Source organism: Macaca thibetana, chromosome 15 (assembly GCF_024542745.1).
Source record: "Macaca thibetana thibetana isolate TM-01 chromosome 15, ASM2454274v1, whole genome shotgun sequence".
NCBI lineage: Eukaryota > Metazoa > Chordata > Mammalia > Primates > Cercopithecidae > Macaca > Macaca thibetana.
The window spans coordinates 108,028,816-108,056,149 of record NC_065592.1 but is presented as its reverse complement, the minus strand read 5'-3'; the positions used below and the strand labels follow the sequence as shown (position 1 = coordinate 108,056,149).

General features: G+C 40.4%; 1 protein-coding gene across 8 annotated transcripts in view; it reads right to left on the bottom strand.

Annotated features, from left to right (window-relative positions):
• Positions 1-27,334, bottom strand: part of ZNF782 (zinc finger protein 782) — a 69,560-nt gene that overhangs the window by 23,456 nt on the left and 18,770 nt on the right. For 3 of the 8 annotated variants that reach the window (XM_050761779.1, XM_050761781.1, XM_050761780.1), the window contains 2 exons: positions 19,838-23,512; positions 3,179-3,237 (listed from right to left, as the gene is read on the bottom strand). In XM_050761779.1, coding sequence (XP_050617736.1) covers positions 3,179-3,193 — 15 coding nt within the window. In that variant the 5' untranslated portion in view covers positions 3,194-3,237; positions 19,838-23,512. The other 5 variants (XR_007719903.1, XM_050761776.1, XM_050761778.1 and 2 more) reach the window with 4 other exon arrangements.

The following is a 27,334-nucleotide window of genomic DNA, read 5'->3' as shown; positions in this document are numbered from 1 at the left end:
GGGAATCCTCCCTAAATCATTCTATGAAGCCAGGATCACCCTGCTAGCAAAACCAGGAAAAGATACAACTAAAGAAACAACAGACGAATATCCCTGATGAACATAGATACAAAAATCCTCAACAAAACACTAGCTAACTGAATACAATAGCACATCAAAAAGCATATCATGATTAGGTGGGTTTCACCTGAGGGATGCAGGGATGGTTTAACACATGCAAGTAAATAAATGTGATACATGACATAACATAACAAAAAACAAAAATCACATAATCATCTCAATAGATGTAGAAAAAGCATCTGACAAAATCCAGCATACCTATATAATAAAAACTCTCAAGAAACTAGGAAGACAATTTTTCCATGGACCAGCGGTGGGAGGGTGGGGATGGTTTCAAGATTAAACTGATCCACTTCAGATCATCAGGCATTAGTTAGATTCTCATAAGGAGCACGCAACCTAGATTCTTTGCATGTACAGTTCACAATAGGGTTCGCTCTCCTATAAGAATCTGATGCTGCTGATCTGACAGGAGGTGGAGCTCAGGTAGTAATGCTTACTGGCCTGCTGCCCACCTCCTGCTGTGCCGTTCCATTGCTAACAGACCAGTACCAGTCAGTGGCCCCGTGGATTGGGGACCCCTGACCTGTTTAATGGTGCTGGTGAAAGTGGCAAGCCACATGTAGAATAATGAAACTGGATCCCTATCTCTCACTTTATAGAAATATCAACTCAAGATGGATCAAAGACTTAAATCTGTGACCTGAAACCATAGAAATTCTAGAAGACAACATTTGAAAAACTCTTCTCGACATCAGCCTAGGCAAAGAACTCATGACTAATACCCCAAAAACAAATGCAACAAAAACAAAAATAAATTAACTGGACCTAATTAAACTAAAAAGCTTCTACACAGTAAAAGAAATAATTACCAGAGTAAACAGCCAACCCACAGAATGGGAGAAAGTATTTACAAACTAGACATCTGACAAAGTATCCAGAATTTACAAGGAACTCAAATAAACCAGCAGGAAAAAAAATCCCAACAAAAAATGGGCGAAGGCCATGAATTGTCATTTCTCAAAAGAAGATATACAAATGTCCAATAAACATATGAAAAAAATGCTCAACTTCGCTAATCATCAGGGAAACGCAAATTAAAACCACAATGAGATACCACTTTACTCCTGCAAGAATGGCCCTTATTAAAAAGTCAAAACACAACGGACATTTGCATGGATGTGAAGAAACGGGAATGCTTATACAATGGTGGTAGGAATGTAAATTAGGACAACCTCTATGTAAAAAGTATGGAGATTCCTTAAGGAACTAAAAGTAGATCTACCATTCCATTTAGCAATCCTACTACTGGGTATCTATCCAAAGGAAAAGAAGTCACCATCAATGAAAAAGAAACCAGCACACATGTTTGTGGCAGCACAATTCACAATTGCAAAGATGTGGAACCAACCTAAGTGCCCATCAACTGAGTGGATAAAGAAAATGTGGTACCTATACACTATGGAATACTACTTAGCCATAAAAAGGAATGAAGTAATGTCTTTTGCAGCAACTTGGGTGGAGCTGCAATTCTAAGTAACACAGGAGTAGAAAACCAAACCATATGTTCTCACTTATAACTGGGAGTTAAGTTATGAGTATGCAAAGGCATACAGAGTGACATAATGGACTTTAGAGACCAAGAAGCGGGAGGGTGGGAGGCTAGGGAAAGGTGCTAGGGATAAAAAGCTACCTATAAGGCACAACGTACACCACTTGTCAGGCCATGGGTGCACTAAAATCTCAGAATTCACCACTATAAAATTCATCCATGTAACAAGATGAATCCATGTAACAAGAAACCACTTGTACCCCAAAAGCTATTGAAATAAAACATTTTAAAGAAATGTTTTTAAGTATAAAGACAGCATTCATTATGATTATTTTAGTCTTGCTCTTTCATTTTAGTTAAGGCCTGTCTTGACTTCTTTTATACTCTGGGATAGTAAAATACATAAAACAAAATGTAAAAGTAAAATGTTCAGTATCTTAGTTGAAAATTTCAAATACATTTTATGTTAAAATTGAAAATTTTTCCAGTTTTAGTAAACATACATTATGAAAACTTTCTCATCTTAATAAATATATCTAAGTACAGTGCTAAGTAAGAAGGCAGGTTGCATCTTCAGTGTCAAAGTGTATTAGCACGAGGATGACAAGGTGGTGTGAAAATTATAATAAATTTTTATAATTTGTGTATGCAAGGTGGTTTTTAAAATAAAATATCTTAGTATCTCATTTTATTTTCCTTTCGGTTTATACCTTGTCTCTGTACATTTATAAGTGAAGGCATACTGACAAAGACAAATCTTGTTTGATAATGGTCAACCAACAATAAACTAAAAATCTAAAAAAAAATAAGCAAATAAAACACAAATATAAATGATTACAATTTTCTATGAAAATCTAATGACAAAAATTATATTGAGAAAGTATAAATCCAGTATAAGCTTATAAGAAGTTGAGTAATGAATTGATTAATAAATTTATTCAATAATCAAAATCTTCACACAGAAAGTCTTCACAAGGTCCAAATTCATAGGTGAGTTTCACAAAATCCACATATAACACAATTTTCTCATTTTTCTAAATTATTAGAAAAGAAGAAACAAGAAAAAGTGCCCCATTTCCTTTCATGAGACAACCATGGTACCCTAACTGAACAGGGAAACAGGAAAATACAGTTTAATCCAATTTGTGAACACAGAAAAAAAAATCCTACATTATTACCAAAAAGTGCTAGGAAAACATGTAAGAAGTAGGGTCTATACAGGAATTCAAGTTACTTTTAGAAAATCCATTATATTATTCACAATATTTATAGATTCATTAAAGGACACAGCTATAGATTTATTCTAATAGATATACAAAAAGTATTTAATATAATTCAATGTGCATTTATAACTAACACGAGATCTTGGCAAACTGGTAACTGGAGGGAACCTACTAACCCTGACAAAGATTATTTACCAAAAGCTGACAGCAAACAAAAGAGTTCATGGTAAAACTGTATATATTTTCCCTCAAGATTTACTCGATCTGTTTCTCCTTTTCCATTTAATGCAAGGACCTCATAAATACATTACAATACAAAGTGGGGAATGAATAAAGAGCTTACCTGAAATGTGTTCATTTTCTGTGGCTCTTGGGAGAGTGTAGAGAACTGTGAAGCCTCAGCTGGGGGGACAAAAAGAGGAGGTCACACGGTCTGGCCTACCTCACAGCTCCTAGATTCACCTCCCCAAATCTCAGCAACCCAGTTGGGGAGCAGCCTTCCTAAGGTAACAGGGCCCTTCAGGCCTTGAAAAAGCATGAGAAGCACCACGTAGAGGTGGTACTGTCTCTACGACAACTCTGAAATAGTTTTGGGGCTTAAACTGCTATTTTTTATTGAGTGAACATAAACTTTGCCCAGTTGATTTAACAATAATGCACATGTGCTTTTAACTCACACAAAAAAATAAAGACAATAGAGGATTAGTTGAACTAAAGTACACCACAGGATAAGACACTATTCTTTCACTAAAACTAACTTAGCAGGCACCATAGTTCATGCCTGTAACCCCAGCACTTCAGGAGGCCAAAGAGGGAGGATGGCTTGAGCTCAGGAGTTCAAGACCAACCTGGGCAACATGGTATGACCCTGTCTCTACAGAAAATAAAAACTTAAAAAATTAGCCAGGTGTGGTAGCATGTGCCTGTGGTCCCTGCTACTTGGGAGGCTAAGGCAGGAGGATCACTTGAGCCCAGGAGGTAGAGGCTGCAGTCAGCCGTGTTTGTGCCACTGCACTCCTGCCTGGACAACAGGATAAGAATCTGTCTCTGAAACACTAAATTAACAGAAAAATATCCAGTGTGCATCATTTAATTATTTTTCTTAGTAATACTATTTACCCTTGGTATAGACAATCCACAGAAAGTCTTGTAAAAGAGATGAGTTACTTTAAGGCAAAGAGTTGTAGAAGTTTTAACTGGGATGTATTTCTCAAAAGGCCCTTTGGATAAGATGTTTTTGGTGACTCACCTGTGAAAGAATGAACGGAACTGTTTTCCTCCTGGCCCTGCCACAAACGAGGGGTCCCTGGAAACTCACTGAACCTTTCATGCCCAATGTCTTTAAAGCTTTCAAAAGAATCAGAAGTAGATAACCACAGAAAACCCTTCATGTATCATCATGCTGGGATTCTCCAGTGTCACATGTGTTAACAGCAGTATGGCATCTGTAAAGAGTGGAGAACAAAGGGACTGGCGGCTACTTTGGGATCTGGGGACAGACTCTTTGGTTACCCCTACCCCCAGACTTCTGCAATGATGTGGCCTTTCCTGAGCAGCCTGTCCCTGGCCCCCACCCAGCTCATTCTGCTCTTCTCAAAGCTGGCCCAAACCACCCACTGTCACCCATTCTGTGGTGGCTTCTGGAGGCTTCACCAACAAGTCTGGCTCTATCTGGGAAGTAGGATCAAGAACTGCTTCTGACCATACACATCCAGGATCTGCTCCTCTGTGGCCTCTTCTGCCTCTGCTCTGAAGCTCGGGAGGGAGGTCTAGGTCTGAGAGGGGTTCTCTTCCAGGTAAAACTGTTCACAGAGGCCCCTGCTTCCCAAGTCGCAAGGGCTGCTCCGTTCAAGGAGCCTGCGACCTGACCTGAGAAACCATGTTAGTGCCAAAAATCTGACTCTTAGAATTCATCATATCAGACTTAAAAGAGAGACACCCTGACGATGCAGAAGGGGCCAAGAACCTGTCTGACCCAAGAGATCTGAAGACAGAAATCCAGACGACATTTGACACATGGTAAGATTCCAACTACATCCACTCCCTGAGTATTTGGGGACATGCCATTCTGCTAAGTGCTGTGAAGGCTGCAATGCTGGTTATAGGCAGGTGTGATATTAGCGCCTGAAACGGGAAATAAATCACACGTGCCCTTGAACCCCAGCTCCCTCACTGCTAGCTTGTGACCTGAGCCTCAGTTGTTATATTTAATGCAGATGTGGTTGTGAGGTTTACATAAGGCACCCAATGAACAGAACAAAGTGTCTTCTAAATATAACAGCAGGAGTCGCTCATGGCTTAGCAGCCTACAGTCGGCTGTTTGCTTTACAGGTGGTGACATAAAGTTTTAAAACAACGCCATGAAGCAGTCATTATTAATACCCTCACTTTCAGATGAGAAACCTGACTCTCATCCAGGTCCCTGCATTCGCCTAGGCTTGCAGTTGACAGAACTGAACTTACCCGGGTTTTTCCAGCTCCAGAGCTCGGGGTCTCGATGCAGACCCACCGTCCGGGGATTTCGGGCACGTTGTCGCCCGCGTTACAAATGCGCTTTCCCCTCCCGCCGCCGCTCGCAACACGCTCCCGTCCCGCACACCGCGGCCCGCACCCAGCACCTGCTCCCGACCCGCGCTCAGCCCCAGCCGCCCCGGGAGCCAGTGGCCGGGGTCCCTCTCCACCGGCCGGGAAGGCCGAGGGCCCGCCCGGTCGCATCCACTGACACTGGGGGCGGGGATCCCACGAACTTCCCGCTTCCTCTCCCACTCCCGGCACAAACGCTGCCCTGCCGCCCCAGCTCCGCCCCCTCTACTTTGCGAGCCGACCCCAGAGCTCCCCAAATCGCTTCCCGGGAGTCCCGAGAACTCAAATGAGGCAGCGGGGCTTCGGCTGCACAGGCGCAGAAGGAGACCAGTAACCCCATCCCAGAGTGCTGCGCGGCGAACCAGACTCGTTCAGGACTACATTTCCCATAAGCTCTTGCGTCCGTTTTCGACGAGACTCCTCACGTTTCGGCGATTCAGAACTGGCGGAGTGGAGTTTTTTTTTTTTTTTTTTTTTTTTTTTTTTTTTTTTTTTTTTTTTTTTTTTTTTTTTTGAGACGGAATCTCGCTCTGTAGCCCAGGCTGGACTGCAGTGGCTGGATCTCAGCTCACTGCAAGCTCCGCCTCCCGGGTTCACGCCATTCTCCGGCCTCAGCCTCCCGAGTAGCTGGGACTACAGGCGCTGCCACCTCGCCCGGCTATTTTTTGTATTTCTTAGTAGAGACGGGGTTTCACCGTGTTAGCCAGGATGGTCTCGATCTCCTGACCTCGTGATCCGCCCATCTCGGCCTCCCAAAGTGCTGGGATTACAGGCTTGAGCCACCGCGCCCGGCCGGGGTGGAGTTTTTATGAAGAGTCACTTCTCAGGCTCTCTAAGAACAGGGAGAAGTTAAAGGTTAAAACTTGAACGCTACTGACAAATATAAAGAGTAGCTCTCCGTTGGTTCCCGGTTGAACCAGCATTTTTTTTTTGCATAAGACTTTCGGAGACAATTGGGAAGCTGAATACGGATTGGGAATTGCAAATATTGAAAAAAAGTACCATTACTTTTGTGAACTGTGAAAAAAGATTAAGAATTTTGCAGAAAAATTGATTTTTTAAAAAAAGGAATCACTACCGAAGTATTTAGCATTGAAATGATATAACTTTTAATTTACTTTACAATTTTATACATTTTCAACCTGGAACCTCCACCTTGTCTCTTCACAGCCCACCGGACCCATTGACCTGTGAGCCCTGTCCTGGCGCCCCCAGGCGTGAGGGTTCTAAGGCGGGTCGAGCCCGTTGCTGCAGGTGTTAGAGAAAAGCTTTTGGTTTTTATCCCTTAACATTGCTTCTTGCCGAATTCTCTTATTGTTTCAAAATATTTAAATTTAATGTTAATTATCTTAGGTTTCCCTGCTCATAACGAGTTTTCTTGCTTTTTGCTGATTTTTTAAAAAAAATCTCCATTGGTTATTGGGGAACAGATGGTGTTTGGTCACATGAGTAAGTTCTTTAGTGGTGATTTGTGAGATTTTGGTGCACCCATCATCTAAGCACTATACACTGCACCCTATTTGTAGTCTTTTATCCCTTGCGCCCCCCCCGCCATTCCCCCCAAGTCCCCAAAGTCCATTGTGTTATTCTTATGCCTCTGCATCCTCATAGCTTAGCTCCCACTTAGGAGTGAGAGCATATGATGTTTGGTTTTCCACTCCTTAGTTACTTCACTTAGGATAATAGTCTCTAGTCTCATCCAGGTGGCTGCAAATGCCATTAATTCATTCCTTTTTATGGCTAAGTAGTATACAATCATATATACCACAGTTTCTTTATCCACTTGTTAACTGATGGGTATTTGGGTTGGTTCCACGTTTTTACAGTTGCAAAATGTGCTGCTATAAACATGCATGTGCAAGTATCTTTTTCATATAATGACTTCTTTTCCTCTGGGTAGATACCCAGTAGTGGGATTGCTGGATCAAATGGTAGTTCTACTTTTAGTTCTTTAAAGAATCTCCACACTGTTTTCCATTGTGGTTGTACTAGTTTACATTCCCACCAGCAGTGTAGAAGTTTTCCCTGTTCACTGCAGCCATGCCAACATCTACTATTTTTTGATTTCTTGATTATGGCCATTCTTGTAGGAGTAAGGTCGTTTTGATTTGCGTTTCCCTGGTCATTAGTGATGTTGAGCATGTTTTCATATGTTTCTTGGCCATTTGTGTATCTTTTTTGAGAATTGTCTATTCATGTCCTTAGCCCACTTTTTGATGGGATTGTTTGTTTTTTTCTTTGATGGGATTGATTTGCTTGAGTTCGTAGTAGATTCTGGATATTAGTCCTCTGTCAGATATATAGATTGTGAAGATTTTCTCCTACTCTCTGTGGGTTGTCTGTTTACTTTGTTGACTGTTCCGTTTGCTGTACAAAAGCTATTTAGTTTAAGTTCCAGTTATTTATTTTTTGTTTTTATTGCATTTGCTTTTGGATTCTTGGTCATGAAATCCTTGCCTAAGCCAATGTCTAGAAGGGTTTTTCCGATGTTATCTTCTAGAATTTTTATAGTTTCAGGCCTTAGAATTAAGTCCTTAATCCATCTTGAGTCAATTTTTGCATAAGGTGAGAGATGAGGATCCGGTTTCATTCTCCTACATGTGGCTAGCCAATTATCCCAGCACCGTTTGTTGAAAAGGGTGTCCTTTCTCCACTTTATGTTTTTCTTTGCTTTGTTGAAGATCAATTGGTTGTAAGTATTTGGGTTTATTTCTTGGTTCTCCATTCTGTTCCATTGGCCTATGTGCCTATTTTTATACCAGTATCATGCTGTTTTGGTGACTGTGGCCTTATAGTATAGTTTGAAATCAGATAATGCGATACCTCTAGATTTGTTCTTTTTACTTAGTCTTGCTTTGGCTATGTGGGCTATTATTTGGTTCCATGTGAATTTTAGAATTGTTTTTTCTAGTTCTGTGAAGAATGATGATGGTATTTTGATGGGAATTGTGCTGAATCTTTAGATTGCTTTTGGCAGTAGGTCATTTTCACAATATTGATTCTATACATCCATGAGCATGGGGTGTTTCCATTTATTTGTGTCATCTATGATTCCTTTCAGGAATGTTTTGTGGTTTCCAGCAGCATATCAAAAAGACAATCCATCATGTTCAAGTGAGTTTCATACCAGGGTTTCAGGGATGTTTTAACATATGCAAGTCAATAAATGTGATACACCACATAAACTGAATTAAAAACAAAAATCACGTGATCGTCTCAATAGACACAGGAAAAGCATTTGACAAAATCTGACATCCTTTTATGATTAGAACCCTCAGCAAAATCTGCATACAAGGGACATACCTCAATGTAATAAAAGCCATCTATGGCAGACCCACAGCCAACATAATACTGAATTGGGGAAAAGTTGAAAGCTTCCCCCTGAGTATGGGGATAAGACAAGCACGCCCACTCTCACCACTTCTATGCGACATAGTACTGGAGGTCCTAGCCAGAGCAGTAAGATAAGAGAAAGAAATAAAGGACATCCAGGCCGGGCGCGGTGGCTCACGCCTGGAATCCCAGCACTTTGGGAGGCCAAGGCAGGACGATCACGAGGTCAGGAGATCGAGACCATCTTGGCTAACACGGTGAAAACCTGTCTCTACCAAAAATTCAAAAAATTAGCCGGGCATGGTTGTGGGCGCCTGTAGTCCCAGCTACTCGGGAGGCTGAGGCAGGAGAATGGCGTGAACCTGGGAGGTGGAGCTTGCAGTGAGCCGAGATCGTGCCACCGCATTCCAGCCTGGGCGACAGAGCAAGACTCTGTCTCAAAAAACAAACAAACACACAAAAACAACAACAACAAAAAAACCCAAAAAACAACAACAAAGGACATCCAGATCAGTAAAGAAGAAGTCAAACTGTTGCTGTTTCCTGATGATATGATCATATACCTAGAAAACACTATAGACTCCTCCAAAAAGCTCCTAGAACTGATAAATGAATTCAGCAAAGTTTCAGGATACAAAATTAATGTACACAAATCAATAGCTTAGCTATACACCAACAGCGATCAAGCTGAGAATCAAACCAAGAACTTAAGCCCTTTTGCAATAGCTGCCAAAAAAATAAAATAAAACACAACACTTAGGAATACACCTAACCAAGGAGGTGAAAGACCTCTACAAGGAAAACAACTTTAGTATTTTTAATGGGTTAAAATGAGAGGCAGCAGGTACAGTGGAAGAAGTCAGTGGGTGGGCATTGGTGTCCAACAGGTACTGGACCTTTGATGGTAAGGCATTGGTTTTGACTTACTAGATTAGTAGGTATGATTATTTTCTAGTTTTTGTTATTAAACTTTAAGACTGCTAAGTAACTCCTTCCATTTCTTGTTAAAGATTGGAAAATTTCATACTCTGTTATCTACACTGACTGAATGAAGTTAGAGTATTTGTTCCTATTTTGTGACTACCTTAAATAATACGTATAAACAGTAAACTGTTAGCAGTGTTTTTGCTGTAATTAAATGTAGTAAGACTTATCTTCCAAATTATAACTGAATTAATTTGTCAAACACTTGTTGAACTTTTTGATTTATCCAAAATTCTATGCTCAGCAGCTGGAGGTAGGAAGAGTAAGGGTCCTCCCTTCCGTGGAGAGGCATACTTTCTTAAGAGGGGAATACTCTGCAAGAATTAGTATCATGTAACAGGTGGTGAATTTGACCAAATAGTGTACAAAAACCATTTTTTTGGTGTGGCTCGTGGCAAAGAGATTCAAGAGGGTAGACGGAGTCAAGCTTGCTGAAACAAGGAAAGAGAAAAGAAGTATTCTAGGCAGAAAGCAGGAGTGTAGCAGGAAAATGCCTAGGTGCAGGTCAAATGATTCATAGAATGAAATTAATCAACGTTTGAAATGAATGGAAAGTATTCTCTGAGAGTCTCACTTGAATAATGTCATGGGAGTCTTAAGTAAACATGAAGTGAAAGTTACATTTTTTAAGTTGTCTTTGTCATCTGTTTTTAGGGTGTGTGAGAGAATACTAAAGTGATACTCTTTTTATCCTCCATAGTAAGAAAACTGGACTAGAGAAACTGATGGCTTCCTCCCTTTTTGGTGATCTAGCAGCCCTGGCACACAGTGTCTCTGAATCTAAAACACTTGTTTTGTCACTATATCTCCTGAAATGATACACTTAGGATTGGTAACTTAGTAAATGCACTAGTCTTATATTCACTGCAATAAAATGCTCTTGTGCCAATGTTATTTTACAATATTACATTTCATTGCAGTAAATCAATAGAAATAGAAATTCTCAGCTGATTTGTATTACTTAAGAAACAATGAAATCTAATTTTAAACTTTTCTCATTATTTATAAAGGGAATTCATAAAATCCTTGCTAGGTTTGATGACAGGTACCACATTAAGGGTAGCATTTTATAATAACCCTTTCTCAAACATCATCTGTGGAAGTTAAGAGCCTCCAATGGGTTTTCTGTAGAGTGTACATGATACCACACTCAGGCAGTTCACGGAGTGTAAGAAATATGTTAGTGCTTTGTCATCTGACATTTTAACCAAGAAAAAAAATACACGTTGATAAGTTTAACTTATACTTCCCTTTCCCTTCAGGTATCTACTGAGCATTTTTTGAAAAATATAGTTCATGCTTGACAATATTCCTTGATGACAGCACAGCCAGCCAGCCTCATCTTAAACAATGACAGTAAAATCGTGAGTTCAACTATAATGTCAAGGGACAGACCCCTTATTCTAAAATGATTTCAGCCATTTGGTTGTCCTTTTCAGCCATCAGTTTAAAAAATTGGAATCAACTATATATTGATATCTAGATTCTAAACATTAAGTATCAATTTCTCTTTTAATCTTAGATGTCATGGTAGAAGGAAAAATCGGTTAGCAAATAAGCCATCCCAGAAAAAGTGTAGCTATTTATTTGATACCATTTGCCTTAGACAGTGTTGAACACAATGAGAAGGCTAGGTTCCCTTTGTGGAATTTTTTTTGTGAAAAATTAGTTTTTAAATGAATTACAGGCCTAAATCAATGTGTACTACTTTGGATACTAATCTTTGAAGAAGGAACAGCTTTTTCTCTTAGGTGGCACCATTGTGTACCTGCATTTGAATTTCTCTTATTGTGCATGAGCACCTCATGGGCCACAATCAAAGGTGCACTTTTAGAGCACCCTAAGATGAAGTTTATTTTAAAAGGAACAACAACCAACAATAACACCAGCTCCATTGGGGTTGTCCAGACTGTATCATTATCATCTCCTTGGATTGTGAGTGTTGATTTTTATAACACAGTTTGGAAAGTGGTAATTTAGAATATTAATGTCTTTAATTTTACTTTTCATTCTATGAACATAACTAGCTTATAAACAATTTTGTTCCTAATGCACTCGGTTTTAGCTAATTCAATTGTCAGTAACTTTTACTTTAATTAAAAAATGACAAGTTTACACTCATAATGTCACTTTCCTCTCTCACTTTTAATGATAGTTGCGATAAAATTGTGTTTCAGCAAAAAGTGGACTCAAACTCTGTCTCAAGTGCAGGGCTTTGGGACCTATTGAGTAATCACTAAATGTCTGTCTTCAGCCAGGTCTATAAATTCTTGCGGAAAAAAAAATCACTCTACTTTGGCTAGAGTCCCTGGCTTCTTTTGAATTCAAAATATTTTGATATGTTAGTATATAAATCAAAAGTAGTTTTAAGGATTAATCTTGCTCAAACAAATAAATTTCATGCTTTTATCTTCATTATTCTAATTTTTAGAAGTCCACTTTTGGAAGTAAAGTAAGTTTTAATTTGCCATCAGCAAATTTGAGAAGTGATCATTTGGTATATTGACTATTGATGAAATGAAGGTTTATCAAGCAAATTAATAGGGAAAAATGCCTTCAAGAAAAGATTCAGAAAAATGTTTATCACGGGTTAGTAGTGCATTGTTGTCAGTGGGACAGGTGGAACTCACTGGGATAAGTTATGCCAGGTTTTTTCCAAATATATGTCTGCAAACCCATGTATGTTTCCACCTCCACCTTCCCTCTATCTCTAGGCACTGAGAAGCCTTTTAGGAAAAGAGGGATGGATGTGAGGCATCTTTATTATTATTATTATTATTATTATTATTTATTTTTATTTTTAGAGACGGAGTCTCACTCTGTCGTCCAGGCTGGAGTGCAGTGGCGCGATCTTGGCTCACTGCAATCTCCGCCTCCTGGGTTCTAGCAATTCTCCTGCCTCAGTGTCCTGAGTAGCTGGGACTACAGGTGCACACTGCCTTGCCAGGCTAACTAGCGATGGGGTTTCACCGTATTGCCCAGGCTGGTCTTGAACTCCTGAGCTCAGGCAATCCACCTGGTGAGGCATCTTTATATGGAGGAAAGCGTCCCAGAAGATTCTGATTTTAATCCCAACTCAATCATTCCCAAACTTTGCTGTACATTGAAATCACCTGGGAAGCTTTTAACACCAACCCTGTGCCCAAGGTCATACCCAGTGCTAATGAAATCAAAATGTCTCATGTTGAAAGTGAGGCAGTGACTAAAGCTCCTCAGGTGATTTTAATGTGCAGCAATGTTTGAGAGCCACCGCCTAATTTGAGTTTAGGATGACAAACTGCTCCTATTTGGTGGGACCTTGGGTAAGTCAGTTTTAAGGTTGTTACCATTATCTGTAAAATGAGTGTGGATTTGTGGATTAAATGTCATGTAAGGTCATGGGTCCTTTTCACTATGTAACATCAAATTCTTTGTTTTTAAAGTTATTTCAGAGATGAAAAGTACTTGAAGTACTATAGACATATCCATCTTAAATGTTACAGGCTTTTTAAAAAGCGCTAATATTGTATAGACCTACTATTGAAATTCAGATTTGTCTTCCCTCAATTATTTTGAGCCTCATTCTAGATGCCAAGGGCAAATGGAAGCACATAACTTATGTAAGAGAACCTCTTGTTTTCTGATACAAAGCATCTGTGGATAACTTAGGGATACAGTAACATATCTGAAGAGTTGTATCTGTTCAGAAATATTTCACTTCAACTAATTGAAAGTACCTGCCATTAATATTACACTGTGTAGTGTTATACTGCTTTGTTAGCACTGCTTATTGTAGGATCACTGTACCTATCATTGATCTCATGTGAACTTATGTTTACTAATACATGCCAGTTCCGACCCGCAGACCCTGGCTGAATGATGGATGAAGGAATGCACTCAGACACAGGTATCCACTGAACGAGCGGGCTAGGAGACTGGGCCACTCACAGACACTGAGGAGGGTGCTGTAAAGAGTTAGCAGCCATGGCCCTGACAAGCTGGCACTACTGGCATTTATTCAGCACAGATTTAATGACAAAGGCTTTGAGTCAACACACTTGTGATAATTAGCATGGTCACCCTCCCAGGAGAGAGCAGTCCTGCATGCAAATAATCAAAGGTCAGTCTTAGGACAAAATGAGAAAACAAGCTATTTAGATAAACTCCTCTACCTTCCCTTGTTATTTGCTTTTTACTGTTAACTCAAGGTAAGAGGATCAGGCTGCCTTCAGCCATAACCCTTTCCTAAAGCTTTTGCAAAAACTTCTGGCCTTCCAAGAAGGTTTGCATTTTTCCTATAATTTTCTCTTATAATTTCTCCCATCACCCTGACCGAACTCCTACAAATACATTTACTAATTATTATGCAAAAGTGATTTCAAATACTTCGATTTGTTATAAGGTACTTTTATTATGTATTTTTAGGGAAATAATAAAAAATGGTGTTTAGGAGATAGTGAAAAACTAAAATGCAGGGCCTAACATCTTAGAAAACATTACTGTATGGCTTAAATTTAAGCATATGTACACATAGATATAAATTACATGAGTGGGCATGGTGGGTCATGCCTATAATCCCAGCACTTTGGGAGACTGAGGCAGTTCGATCACTTGGGGCCAGGAGTTTGAGACCAACCTGGCTGTCATGGCGAAACCTTGTCTCTACTGAAAATACAAAAATTAACTAGGTGTGATGGTGCAAGTCTGCAGTCCCAGCTACTTGGGAGGCCGAGGCATGAGAATTGCTTGAACCTGGGAGACAGAGGTTGCGGTGAGTTGCGATTGTGCCACTGCACTCCAGCCTGGTCAACAGAGTGATTCTGTCTCAAAAAATAAATAAATAAACAAAATAAACTGCATGGCATGAAAGGTTTTGTAGGCAGAAGAACATATAACAGGGAAATATATTACTGTTTATATATTATAATCATCAACAAAAACACGTCTTCTAACAGCATATTGCCTAGCATTTTGGTTCTCATATTTTTACTAAAGCCAAAAAACTAAAACAGGAAAGTGCCCTCATGATACTGTTCTGAACTAGAAGATTTTAATTTCAGGGCCACTAGGAGAGTTCTAAAAAACTCGCCACTTAAAAAAATGTCTTCAGGCCTAACAAATGATAACATCTATTGTTATGAATACTTTTTCTTTCCACAGTGTCACCATAGCAATACACTATTACATCAGATACAGGTGACCTTTTTAAAAAACCTGTCTTGTTATTCCAGCTAATTACTTTGCATGATATCAAGCTCAGTGTTAGGTCACAGCTATAGACATCATCAACTGTATTGTGCCTACTAACATATTGAAGCAAATTATTTGTGTTTTCTGTGGTCCTTAAGACTTTTAATTTTTAAATTATTGGGAAACCCAAAGAGTATGTGTTTATATTGATTATATTGATATTTATTGTGTGAGAAATATAAAATTGACTTTTTTCCAAAATCTATTTTTGGTTTAGATTTCATAAGCTTACCACTATTGATATTATGAGCTAGATAACGCTTTGTTGTGACGACTGTCCTTTTCATTGCAAAAAGTTTAACAGCACTGATGGCCTTTACCAACTAGATGTCAGCAGTAACCCATAACCCAGGTTGTGACAACAGAAAATATTCCTTCGGAATGATATTGCTAACATAATTTTTAAAGGTAAAATTACTTTTCTTTAAAAGTTGAGTAAAAAGTGTGTCATGTATTTATATTATTGAAAATCTCTAACGTTGAGCTTAATAGAAGACAGCTGAATTCTCTTTCTTGGCAATTTGTTTCAAAGAAACAATAAGATGATTTGGCCTTGTGCAAATATGTAGTTGATAAAAGGTGTATTTTTAATCCTTTCAGACAGTTGTGGGTATTCTTTAATATTAAATCAAAACTTTACAAGTGCTAGTTTCTTAGAGTGGCATTTTACATATTAATAAATGTATTCCATCAATGTTCACTGATCTTTCTTGCACAATAAGTGAATCTTTCCTTCCATACTTGCTTTTATAATAGTATGCATAACTTATTTGGAAAATATTGGTTTATGTTTTATTGTGTCAAAAACTCACTTTTGTTAATATAACCACCAATCTTATTTTAAAAAATCTAAGTATTGAGAAGCTGTCGTGCTTACGGTTGAAGGAACAAGTTTTTCAAAGTCCTCATGAAAGCTTAAATTTTATCATTGGGAACAAAGACTTATTTTCCTTGAAGTGACAGCCTCATTTTGTTTTTGAGAATGATAGTTGTACTTTTTTTTTAGACCAAGTCTCACTCTCTCCCTTGGCTAGAGTGCATTGGCATGATCTCAGGTCACTGCAACCTCTGTCTCCTGGGCTCAAGCAATCCTCTTGCCTCAGCCTCCCGAGTAACTGGGACCACAGACGTGTGGCACCATGCCTGGCTAGTTTTTTTTTTTTATTTTTGGTAGAGACAGGGTTTCATCATGTTGCCCAGGCTGGTCTCGAACTCCTGAGCTCAAGCAATCTGCCTGCCTTAGCCTCCCAAAGTGCTGGAATTTTACAGGCATGAGCCACTGTGCTGGCCCAGTTGTACTTTTAAATAAAAATGATGTTCCATGAAAAAAGTGATTATTCAGTTCACAATTAAATCAAATTCTTTTTTTAAATGCAACCGTACTGTAGTAAGCAGAAGTGCTTCTTGTTAACTTTCCACTTGTTTAGAAAATTAAAAAGAAATGTTAAGATTTAATAACACTATTAATTTTTACTGCTTCATCAAAGACATTCTTAAGAAATTCAGCTGCGCAAGGATGACACGCAAATTCATGAAGCATTCCATATTTTAAAAAAAAGAAAGAAAAAAAAGAAATTCGGCTATCTTTTTTTTTTTTTTTTTTTTTTTTTTTTTAGCTGTAAGGGACAGTACAGAATAGAATGACTACTAGTGTAGTTTGGTACCACTGCCTTGATTTATGCTGAGAAACCAGCAGTTTTACACACTTTTGCTTTTATACAGTCATGGCAGTATCAGTGAAAAAGCAGGCAATGTCTCTGTATTACTTTCACAATTTAAAAAAAGTTTTCTATTAGGTTTTTCAGGGTGAATTAATATTATTATCAGAACAGTTTTGACATCTTAGGCTTTTGGAAAAAGGTCTTGGGGATCCCAGAGGTCCACAGAGCACATTTGGAGAACTACTGGTTTATCAAATAGGCATGATGCATTAGTTTTACGAAGCTTAAAGCTCATCAAAGACTGGCTTCTTTTACAATAAAAAGGCAGATGAGCTTTTAATTCAAACTACTAGAAATAAATAAATACTTCATGAGAATATGCTACAGAAATCTAAGGAGAAAGAAAGCTAGGAAATCCGAATCACATTCACATTTATTAAAGTTCTAAAGACTTTATTGCCCACCACTACTGCTTTATAAAACGTTCTTGTGTTTCAATGTATGGTTAGAAGAGTGAAAAGAGATTTGGTTTACTTACTTCTTTAGCATCCAGTTAGAGTTGAGGGGAGAAGGCTCCAGCTGTGCACTAGAATCAAAGCCCTCAATGGGCACTGGACCAGATACAGGCCATTTTCCAACAGCTGCAAGTCATTTGGAACGCTAAGCACATGCTGGAGGGAAGCAGGAGTGGTGCTTCCAGATGCAGAGAGATAGATGATGCTGGAGGGAAAGCTGGATTGGAAAAGGGAGAGTTTTGAACATGGACATGCCTTTAGTCCTAGCTACCTGGGAGGCTGAGATGGAGGAATTACTTGAGCCCAGAAGTTTGAGTTCAGCCTGGGCCATATGATGAGACCCGGTATCTTAAGAAAATATAAAATAAGGCTAGGTACAGTGTCTCATACTTGTAAACCTAGCACTTTGGGAGCCCAGGGTGAGAGGATTACTTGAGTGTAGGAGTTCAAGACCAGCCTGGGCAATAAAATGAGACCCCATTTCTACTAAAAAAAAAAAAAAAGAAAAGAAATCAAGAAATTAGCTGAGCATAGTGGCACATGCCTGTGGCCTCAGGTACATTGTAGGCTGAGGCAGGAAGATCACTTGAGCCCAGGAGGTGGAGGCTACAGTGAGCTGTATTCATGTCATCGCACTCCAGCCTGGGCAACAGAGTGAGACCCTATCTCAGAAAAAGATAAAGTGAACCGAAAATGGGCCTGTAAGGACTGTGGTCATTGAAGGGACAAGCTGCCAGAGGAGTGGCTATGAGAGCAGGAGGAAGAAAAGCAGGAGAGGATGATAAAAGGAGAAGAGTTCAAGATAGGAGAGGCTGTGGTCACAGAGGTAAATGCGGCTAAGAAGTGACTTATTTCATGAACACTCACTGGATACTGACTCTCTTCCAAGTGCCGGGGTAGAGGAGAGGACACGTGGATCACAGTTCTTGCTTTTATGAGCTTATGTTCTAGTAAGAACGAACTTAACTATTTTTTCAGGTAGTATCAAAGAGCGGGATAAAGGGACACACAGTGATTGGGGGCTATTTTAGGTGGAATGATAAGGAAGAGCCTCTCTGGAGAGCTGACATTTGAACAGTGACCTGACTGAAGCAAGGACGGGAAACAGTGCTGTCTTTACAGGCAAAAAGGTGACTGCCAAGACAGAAATGCGTTTCATGTGTGTTTGAGGAAACAACAGCAAGGTGACCAGCACGGTCAGAGTAAAGAATGAGGGGAACAGCAGAGATGAGGCCCCACAGGTGGTACCATAGCTCATAGGGCCCTTTGGCTTGCAGGCCACAGGAAGAAATTAAGGTTTTACTCAAACTCAGTTTGATGGGAAATTCATGGTAGATCTCGAGCAGGGGAGTGCCATGCTTCAAATGAAGAGGTTATGCTGACTGCTTTGGGGACTACAGGCCATAGTGGAGAGGCAGAGTAGAGGCAGAGAAGAGGGTTAAGCAGCAGCTAGGGTAATACAGGTGAGCAGTGACAGATTATGGCTCATGATCAGACCAGGCTGACCATCAATGAAGGTAGACATAACAGGCATTGCACACAGATAGGAGCAGGGTAACTGAAATGCAGGTAGTTGGCCCCAGCACCGAGGCAAATGCCAATGTATGAAGAGCTCCAGTTTGTCAGCATGATGGCACCAGAGGCCTTGGCAGGAGGAGCCTTGAGAGTCATGTCAGCAGGGCAGGCAGTGGAGGTGAAGGAGAGATGGAAGCTGAGGAGCTGGCATGAGGGCATGGTGCTGTGACACCAGTGAGAGGACACACTTAGAGCGTAGTGGGGAGTGGGATGGGAACAAAGGAAACACAATTTGGGGGGAATCTCTGGTAGACACAGGAAGAAAATCTTCAGAAAGGGGTGATTGTGGGAACAGTGTTCTGCAAAAGTGAGACGGGATCAGCTGCACTGAGGGAAGAGTTGGCATCAGTGGGAATAAAGAATTCTGTCTCAAACTGACTCAGAAGAGCACATGGCATGGATGAGTGTCAGCAGGTCAGCAGCTTAGCAGGAAAGGGGACGGGAAGCAGAGGGCTTGCTAATGTTGTTCCAGTGCTCTCTGATTCCTGTACCATTGATCCCAGAAAGGGAGGTTCATTCTTGAAATACTTGAGCCAGATGTGGTGGCTCATGCCTGTAATCCCAGCACTTTGGGAGGCCAAGGCAGGCAGATCACCTGAGGTTGGGAGTTCGAGACCAGCCTGACCAACATGGAGAAACCCCATCTCTACTAAAAATACAAAATTAGCCGGGTGTAGTGGCACACGCCTGTAATCCCAGCTATTCGGGAGGCTGAGGCAGGAGAATCGCTTGAACCTGCTAGGCGGAGGTTGCGGTGAGCTGAGATCGGGCCATTGCACTCCAGCCTGGGCAACAAGAGTGAAACAGCATCTCAAAACAACAACAACAACAACAATGAAACAAAGCAAAACAAAAAAATAATACTTGAGAGCACAGAGTTTGGGAGAAAGGGAGCAGAATCTCTGTAAAATGTGATGTTCAATCACCATTTGTTTTTGAAAACATATTTGAGTTTGGTAGCTTAGATCTGGCAATGTTCTCCCATCTGATAACCACCAGACAAGAAATGAACTTGCTTAAAATAAGCTTTTTTCCTTTCATTTTGACTTAAAGAGTTCAAGTAGCTCATGGATATACGCTTCTGCAGAGCACCCTCTGAGGTAACAACACCTCGCAGCTCACCTTTAATCTTTACTCAGCCGTTCATTTTGCTCAATTCTTTGTAGGATAGATGTTTGATAGATGTAAAGTAATTCATGAGATTGTCTCACAAACCGCTTGGCAGGTTTAGAGGAATCCCAGGGTACAGAGACTGGCAGCTGTGTCCACCTTAAAACCAACAGAATTGTGTCAGTTGCAGATGATGTAAGACAGAGCAATGTTTATGATGTGATCATGAAGATGTGAGAAATAGGGGCTGTGAGAAGGACCATTCTTTATATATATGTGTTCCTTATCAAGCCAGCAACTGACTATGGGGAATGTTTTACAGCCCCAGAGACCTGTGCCTGCCGTGCTGCTCTGCACTGCAGCCACTGGGAGGCTCTCTTGACCAGCAGTTTTTTAAGCTCGTGCCCTATATAGAAGGGTTTTTGTGAAAAGATCAACATTTGCTCACTATCACATGGGTTGAACATATTCAAGCTTGACGTACTTGTAAAGTTCCCATCTGCCTACCCACTAGGCTGAGACATTACATGTGGTAGGTACTTGAGGATTTACTGAATGACTTTAATTCACACTGGGCCCGTGTGTGTGCTCCCCTTAATGAGCGTGAGGGTGACAACACTGCCTCTTTTCATGATGTCCTTGGCTGAGAGGTACCGTCATTCTTGTGACCAAAATTGGCCTGTACATTTCTATGGGCAGAGTAGGTAGCAGAAGTATCTGACCTATGATTGTGATTCGGCTTCTTGCTCTGCCTGATCAAGCAAAGTCTCTGGAGAACATAAGAATAAAAGGCAGGTACTTTCTGGTCAAAACCAGAAGAAACTTGTCATTCCTGAGAGTTCTTACTACAGCACTCAAACTAAGCTGAATCAAAGGCCAGTGTTCTATTTTGCAGATTTACATAGAAAGACTTGTAAGTTATGCTGATACCGACATTTGTCCAGCCAACTGGAAGAGGATCGTCTTGTCAGCCATTTCTCTTACTGTGGAGCGATGACCAGGAGGTTGCTGGGAGTGTGAAAAACCGCAGGCTCTCTGAGAACATTTCATCTGATGACATGTAAGTTTGTAAGGTTTCTGTGAACTTTCTGATCATTTTTCAATACTTCTTTTGCTCCCCTAAACTTAACACTTTAAGAAAGTTTTAAAGGTTACATTGTGCAGATGATGGAAATGGACATAAAACCCACATCTTTCTATCAGCTTTAGAATAACAGTTCATATTTTTCATCGTTCGTTGGTAGGTCTTGGTAAATTGCTCTTATAATAATCTGCTCATAAATTGAAAAGTATTTTTCTGGTGATTTTTGGCAATTATCTTCCAAGTATACTACCAGAACATCATAGTACAGTAAATATCTTTATGGCTTTCTAGGGGCTGTCTGCAAGTTCCGGTCTCTCTTTAAGGAGCACATGTCTGGCCTTTGAAATAATTGGCCACTGACAGGTCTAGGGCCTCCAGACTGTGAAAAATGTACAGCTTCACCCTGAGTCATACATTGTGTATTTGCTCTTGCCGGTGTTCCCCCTGCCTTTATCTGGAGATCTGCTTTATAGAAACCTTGACATACAGAATAACCACAGATCCTTGTGCCCCTGTCCCCTCCCCTAGGAGTGTTGCCTGTGTTTAGAGATCAGGCTGATGAGTTAGAAGCTCTCCACAGGCAGTCTGAGAAACATTGCATTGCTGGACATCACCCAATGCTCACCTCACTCAAGGGCTTCCTAGGGCACTCATATGACCACGACAGCCCTTTGGGGTCCTTGAGTTACCTATGAGAGTGCAGGAAATCTTGCTGAGTCATGGGGTTGCTCACAGATATCACCAACTGGACACAGAAGCATGAGCTTCATGGGGTCTTTCTTCCAGTCTGGCCTCATGACTGCTGTAAAGGGAAGGGCCTTGGAGCTGGCAGGCAGGGTGAGCCAGGGAGGCATTTTTAGCAAAGGCTCTTCAGAGTGCCCACTGGACAGTGAGAATGGCTTTGTGGGTGCCGCTTAGGAAAATATGAAGGAACATCTTATATGAAGATCAAGATCATGACAGGCAGTGGCACGAGGTTTTGTTTGTTTGTTTGTTGTACATTTGCCTGTAGGTAAAACTGTCGTTGAGAATGTATGTAGCCACAGAAGTGGAGCCTGATGGCTGAGTAGACATCTCTGCCAGTTGTGCTCGTCACAGGAATAGCCTCGGCAGAGGACCTGTGGCGAGGAGAGAGTCTGCATGTTTGGTGGAGGGAGAGCACAGCAGCTGTGGGACTTTGCCCTGAACACAGTGCCGCCTTGTTGTAGCAGAAAGCAAAGCAAGGCTGCACTCATCCAATGCTCACCTACAGAGGAAACATTTAGACTAGTGCTAGCCCGAAGGGAATTGTTTATCCCAGTGGTTGGAACTTGATAAAGTTGATAAAGTTGTGAAAAGCCTGGCTACTGCAGGATAAAGTACTCTTGGTCCTTAATAAACCTGAAAGGCTGTCTAGGCCACAAGGACTGCAACTCTTAGGCAAGTCCTAGTGCTGTGCTGCGCTTGGAGCCAGTGTATTTGGGGGCATGTGACCTAGAGAGACAGCAGCTGGGGCAGCTATGGAGTGCTTGCCCGCCCCTCCTCCAATCCTAGACAGTGCAGCTCGCAGGTCTGACAGCGACCTCCTCCTTCTGCTTGAGGAGAGGAAGGAGGAAAGAGGATTTTGTCTTGCATCTTGGATACTAGCTCACAGTAGGAGCGGGCACTGGTCAGAGTCATGGGATCCCCATTTCAGGTCCCAGCTTTGGGATAACATCTCTAGACAAACTCTGGGCCAGAAGGGAACCTGCTGCCTTGAAGGGAAGGACTCAGTAATGGCAGGATTCGTCACTATCTGACGAAAGAGCCCTTGGGCCTTGAATAATCAGCAGAGGTAATCAGGTAGTACATGCCATGGGCCTCAAGTGAGACTCAGATGTGCTGGCATCAGGTGTCACCCAGCACATTCCCAGCTGTGGTGGCTGTGAGGAGAGACTCCCCTGCTTGAGAAAAGCCAAAGGCAGACTAAAGAGGATTTTTCTGGAGCTTAGACACCAGCTCAACTACAGTGGAGAAGAGCACCCCGTGGGCTGTTGGAGTCCCTGATTCAGGCCTTGGCTCTTAGATGGCATCTCTGGACTTAGCCTGGGCCAGAGGGGAGCCCACTGTTGTGAAGAGTGAGTTCCAGGCCAGGCAGCATTCGCCACAAGCTGACTGAGAGCCCTCAGGCATTAAGTGAACATCAGTGGTGAGCTGGCGGTAATCCACACAGGACTGTGATGACGTCGTACATGGGAAAAGACTGTCCTGCCTGGGGAAAGGGGAGGGGAGAGTGGGCAGTGATTTGCTGGGTGGATTCAGTGCTAGCTCAGCCAGGGTAGAACAGAACACCAGGTAGATTTCTAAGGTTTATGACTCCAGCCCTGGCTTCCAGACAGCACCTTTGAACGCATCTAGGGACCAGGGGAGTGTACTGCACTGAAGGGAAGGACAGAAGCCTGGCTGGCTTCACTACCTGCTAGTTGGAGAGCCATGGGGCCTTGACTGAAACAGGTGGCAGCTGGGTTGTTTTTACAGTGGGGGTCTTGGGCAGTCACAGTGCTGTGCCGGCTTCAGGTCTGACCCAGTGCTGTCCCAGTGGCCACAGCGGTGCTTGTATTGCTCCTGTCCCAACTCCAGGCAGCCTAGCACAAAGAGAGAGAGACTTCATTTGCTGGAAAGGAAGGGAAGAAGTGAGTCTCTGTCTGCTAATCCAGACAATTCCTCCAGGTCTGATCCAAGACTGCCAATGTGCTAAAAACAAACAAAACTGGAGGAATCACATTATCTTATTTCAAATTATACTCTACAGCTATAGTAACCAGAACTCAATAAGTGGTGCTGGGAAAACTGGATATCCATATGCAGAAAAATGAAACTAGGCCTCTATTTCTCATCTTATGCAAAAATAAAATCAAAGTGGATTAAATATTTAAATCTCAGCTGGGTGCAGAGGCTCACACCTGTAATCCAAGCACTTTGGGAGGCTGAGAAAGGAGGATTGCTTGAGCCCAGAAGTTCAAGACCAGCCTGGGCAATGCAATGAGATTTTGTCTCTATTTCTTAAAAATTTTTTTTAAAAAAATATTTAAATCAAAGACCTCAAATATAAAACTAAAATAAAACATTGAGAAAACTCTCCAGGATATTGGACTGGGCAAATATTTCTTGAATAATATTTTATAAGCACAGGCAACCAAAGCAAAAATGGGCAAATTTGGTCACATCAAGTTAAAAAACTTCTGCACAGCAAAAGAAACAATCAGCAAAGTGAAGAGACAACCCATAGAATGGGGGAAGATATTTGAAAACTATCTACAAGGGATTAATTACCAGAATAGTTAAGAAGCTTAAATAACTCAATAGAAAAAAATCTAATCATCTGATTTTTAAAATGGGCAAAATATCTGAATATACACTTCTCAAAAGAAGACACAGTTCTCAAAAGAAGGCATGGGGGCACGTGCCTGTAGTTTCAGCTGTTTGTGAGAATTACGTGCAAACATTACTTGATCCCAGGAGGTTGAGGCTGCAGTGAGCTGTGCTTGTGCCACTGCACTCCAACCTAAGTGATAAAGTGGGACCCTGTTTCAAAAATAAAAAAGGCATACAAATGACAAATAGGTATATGAACAGATACTCAACATCAACATTATTGATTGTCAGAGAAATGCAAATCAAAATTACAATGATTACATGTTAGTATGTAATTTAGTACAACCACTGTAGAGAACAGTTTGGAGGTCCTCAAAACTAAAAATAGAGCTACCATATGATCCAGCAATCCCACTGCTGGGTATATACCTAAGAGAAAGGAAATCAGCATTATCAAAGAGATACTTACATTCTCATGGATATTGCACTAGTGTTCACAACAGCCAAGATTTGGAACATCCCAAGTGTCCATCAACAGATGAGTAGCCAAAGAAAATGTACATATACACAATGGAGTACTTACTATTCAACCGTAAAAGAGAATGAGATCCTGTTATTTGCAGCAACATGGATGGAAATGTTAAGGGAAATAAGCGAAGAAAGAAAGACAAACTTCACATGTTCTCACTTACTTGTGGGAATTAAAGTAGAAGAATTGTTAGCAGAAGTTAGTAAAGGTAATATGGGCGATGGGGGGATAAGGAGTAATGGTTAATAGGCACACACACATAGTTAGAAAGAATAAATAAGATCTAGTATTTGATAGCACAACAGGGTGACTACTGTCAATAATTATTTAATCGTACATTTTACAGTACCTAAAATAGTATAATTGAACTATTTGTAAAACAAAGGATAAATGCTTGAGGTGTGATGGATACTTTATTTACCCTACAGTGACACATTGTAGGCCTGTATCAAAATACTTTATATACCCCATAAATATATATGCCTACAATGTACCCAAAAATTTTTTAGAAGACTGTCATTCAGAATTACCACACTGTGTATTTACAACGGAAGCAAGGCTACTTGTGACTAAGAAGAGACTAGTGACGGTTGGTTGCTGTTGAAATGGCTGCTAAATTACCACTTTGCTAATAGTATATAAACTGAGTTGTCATGGTGATACTGCTAATAGCCATTTTAGCAAAGAACATAACAGCAAATGAATTTGAAACAAATAGAAGTACTTTGAAAGTTGCAGAAGCTAACATGTTTTTAATCACTACAGTTGTCATCAGTCTATAAACCGGTTTCTTGAAGGAAGCAAAATTCATAATTATGAACATGTAGCTCACTATAATGGCAGCTAAATTGTTCTAAAAACCTGCAACTAACCTGGCAGCGGGGGGTGACTCTAGCTCTAGTTACAAGGTCAGAAAATACACAGGGAAATGTGCAGGTTTCCATAGATGTGAGCTCCAGAAGCAGTGGTGGCAGAGGCCAGCTCCAAGACAGCCAGTTCTACACAATGCTGTTTGTGAACGCAGAAGCACCAGGAGCTATGCTCCGAACAGGAGCAATGTTCATGATCTTTGGAAATTGAAAAGTATTACAACAAAGTACTTAACGTACATTTATCTTGTCCCTCTGCTGTTGGTTATTTATAATGGTCTCTTTTTGACTGTAAATTGAACCATTTAAAAATTAGTGTCTATCAGATTTTTCTTAAAACTTTTTGACATGTATTTGTCTTGTTAGAATATATTTTCTTTCAGGAATGTTACTAATTATCAGGGACATGCAACTGAAAACCACAATGTGATATGACCTTGCTCCTGCAGGAATGGCCATAGTTTAAAGATAAAAATAAAAAAATACATGTTGGCATGGATTTGGTGAAAAGGGAACACTTTTACACTGCTGATGGGAATGTGAACTAGTGCAACCACTATGGAAAACAGTGTGGGGATTCTTTAAAGAACTAAAAGTAGAACTGCTGTTCAACCCAGCAATCTCTCACTACTGGGCATCTACCCAAAGGAAAATAAGTCATGAAAAAACACATGCACATGCATGTTGATAGCAGCACAATTTGCAATTGCAAAAATATGGAGCCAGTCTAAGTACCCATCAATGAATGGGGAGCTAAAGAAAATATAGAATATATACACCATGGAATACTGCTGAGCCATAAAATAGAATGAAATAATGGCCTTTGCAGCAACTTGGATGGAGCTGGCGGTCATTATTCAAAGTGAAGTAACTCAGGAATGGAAAACCAAATATCATATGTTCTCACTTATAGGTGGGAGCTAAGCTATGAGGATGCAAAGGCATAAGAATGATATAATGGACTTTGGGGACGTGGGGAGGAAGGTTGGGACGGTGGTGAAGGATAAGATTACATATTGGGTACAGTGTACACTGCTCAGGTGGTAGGTGCACCAGAAGCTCCAAAACCATCCCTAAAGAACTTATCCATGAACCAAAAACCACCTGTACCTCAAAAACTAAATAAAATTAAAAACCATTATTGGTAAAGAAATATATATATATATATATATATATGCATACATACATATACACATACACACATACATATTTGTTTATACATAAATATATAAAATGTGTATATATATATTTGTATATATATACACACATTTAATTTAAATTGAGCAGCTCCTATTCAGAAAATTTGCTGTGCCTGTAAAGGGTATGCTATTCAGCCATGTAAAAAACAACAGAAAACTGAGAAGATGTATATCCTGTAGGCATAATGGTTTTCTTTGATAACTAAGCCTCTATTAATAAACATGATGATTCTATAAAATACTGTATTTTACACAATTAAAATATGTTTTTGGAAAAACATAAAAGAGATTAAGTGCATATATTCCTATAGTAAATTAAGTCCTGATTAGCTGATTATGAAAACATTATCTGATTTACATTTCTATAGCCTTATGGTTATATGAATAGGAAATTAATGCTGGAAGGAGATTCAGTCAGGTTTTCAGTTAAATGAGAAAACCACATATCTGCTTATGTCTTAACTGCTCTTCATTACCAGAGAACATCAAGCATTT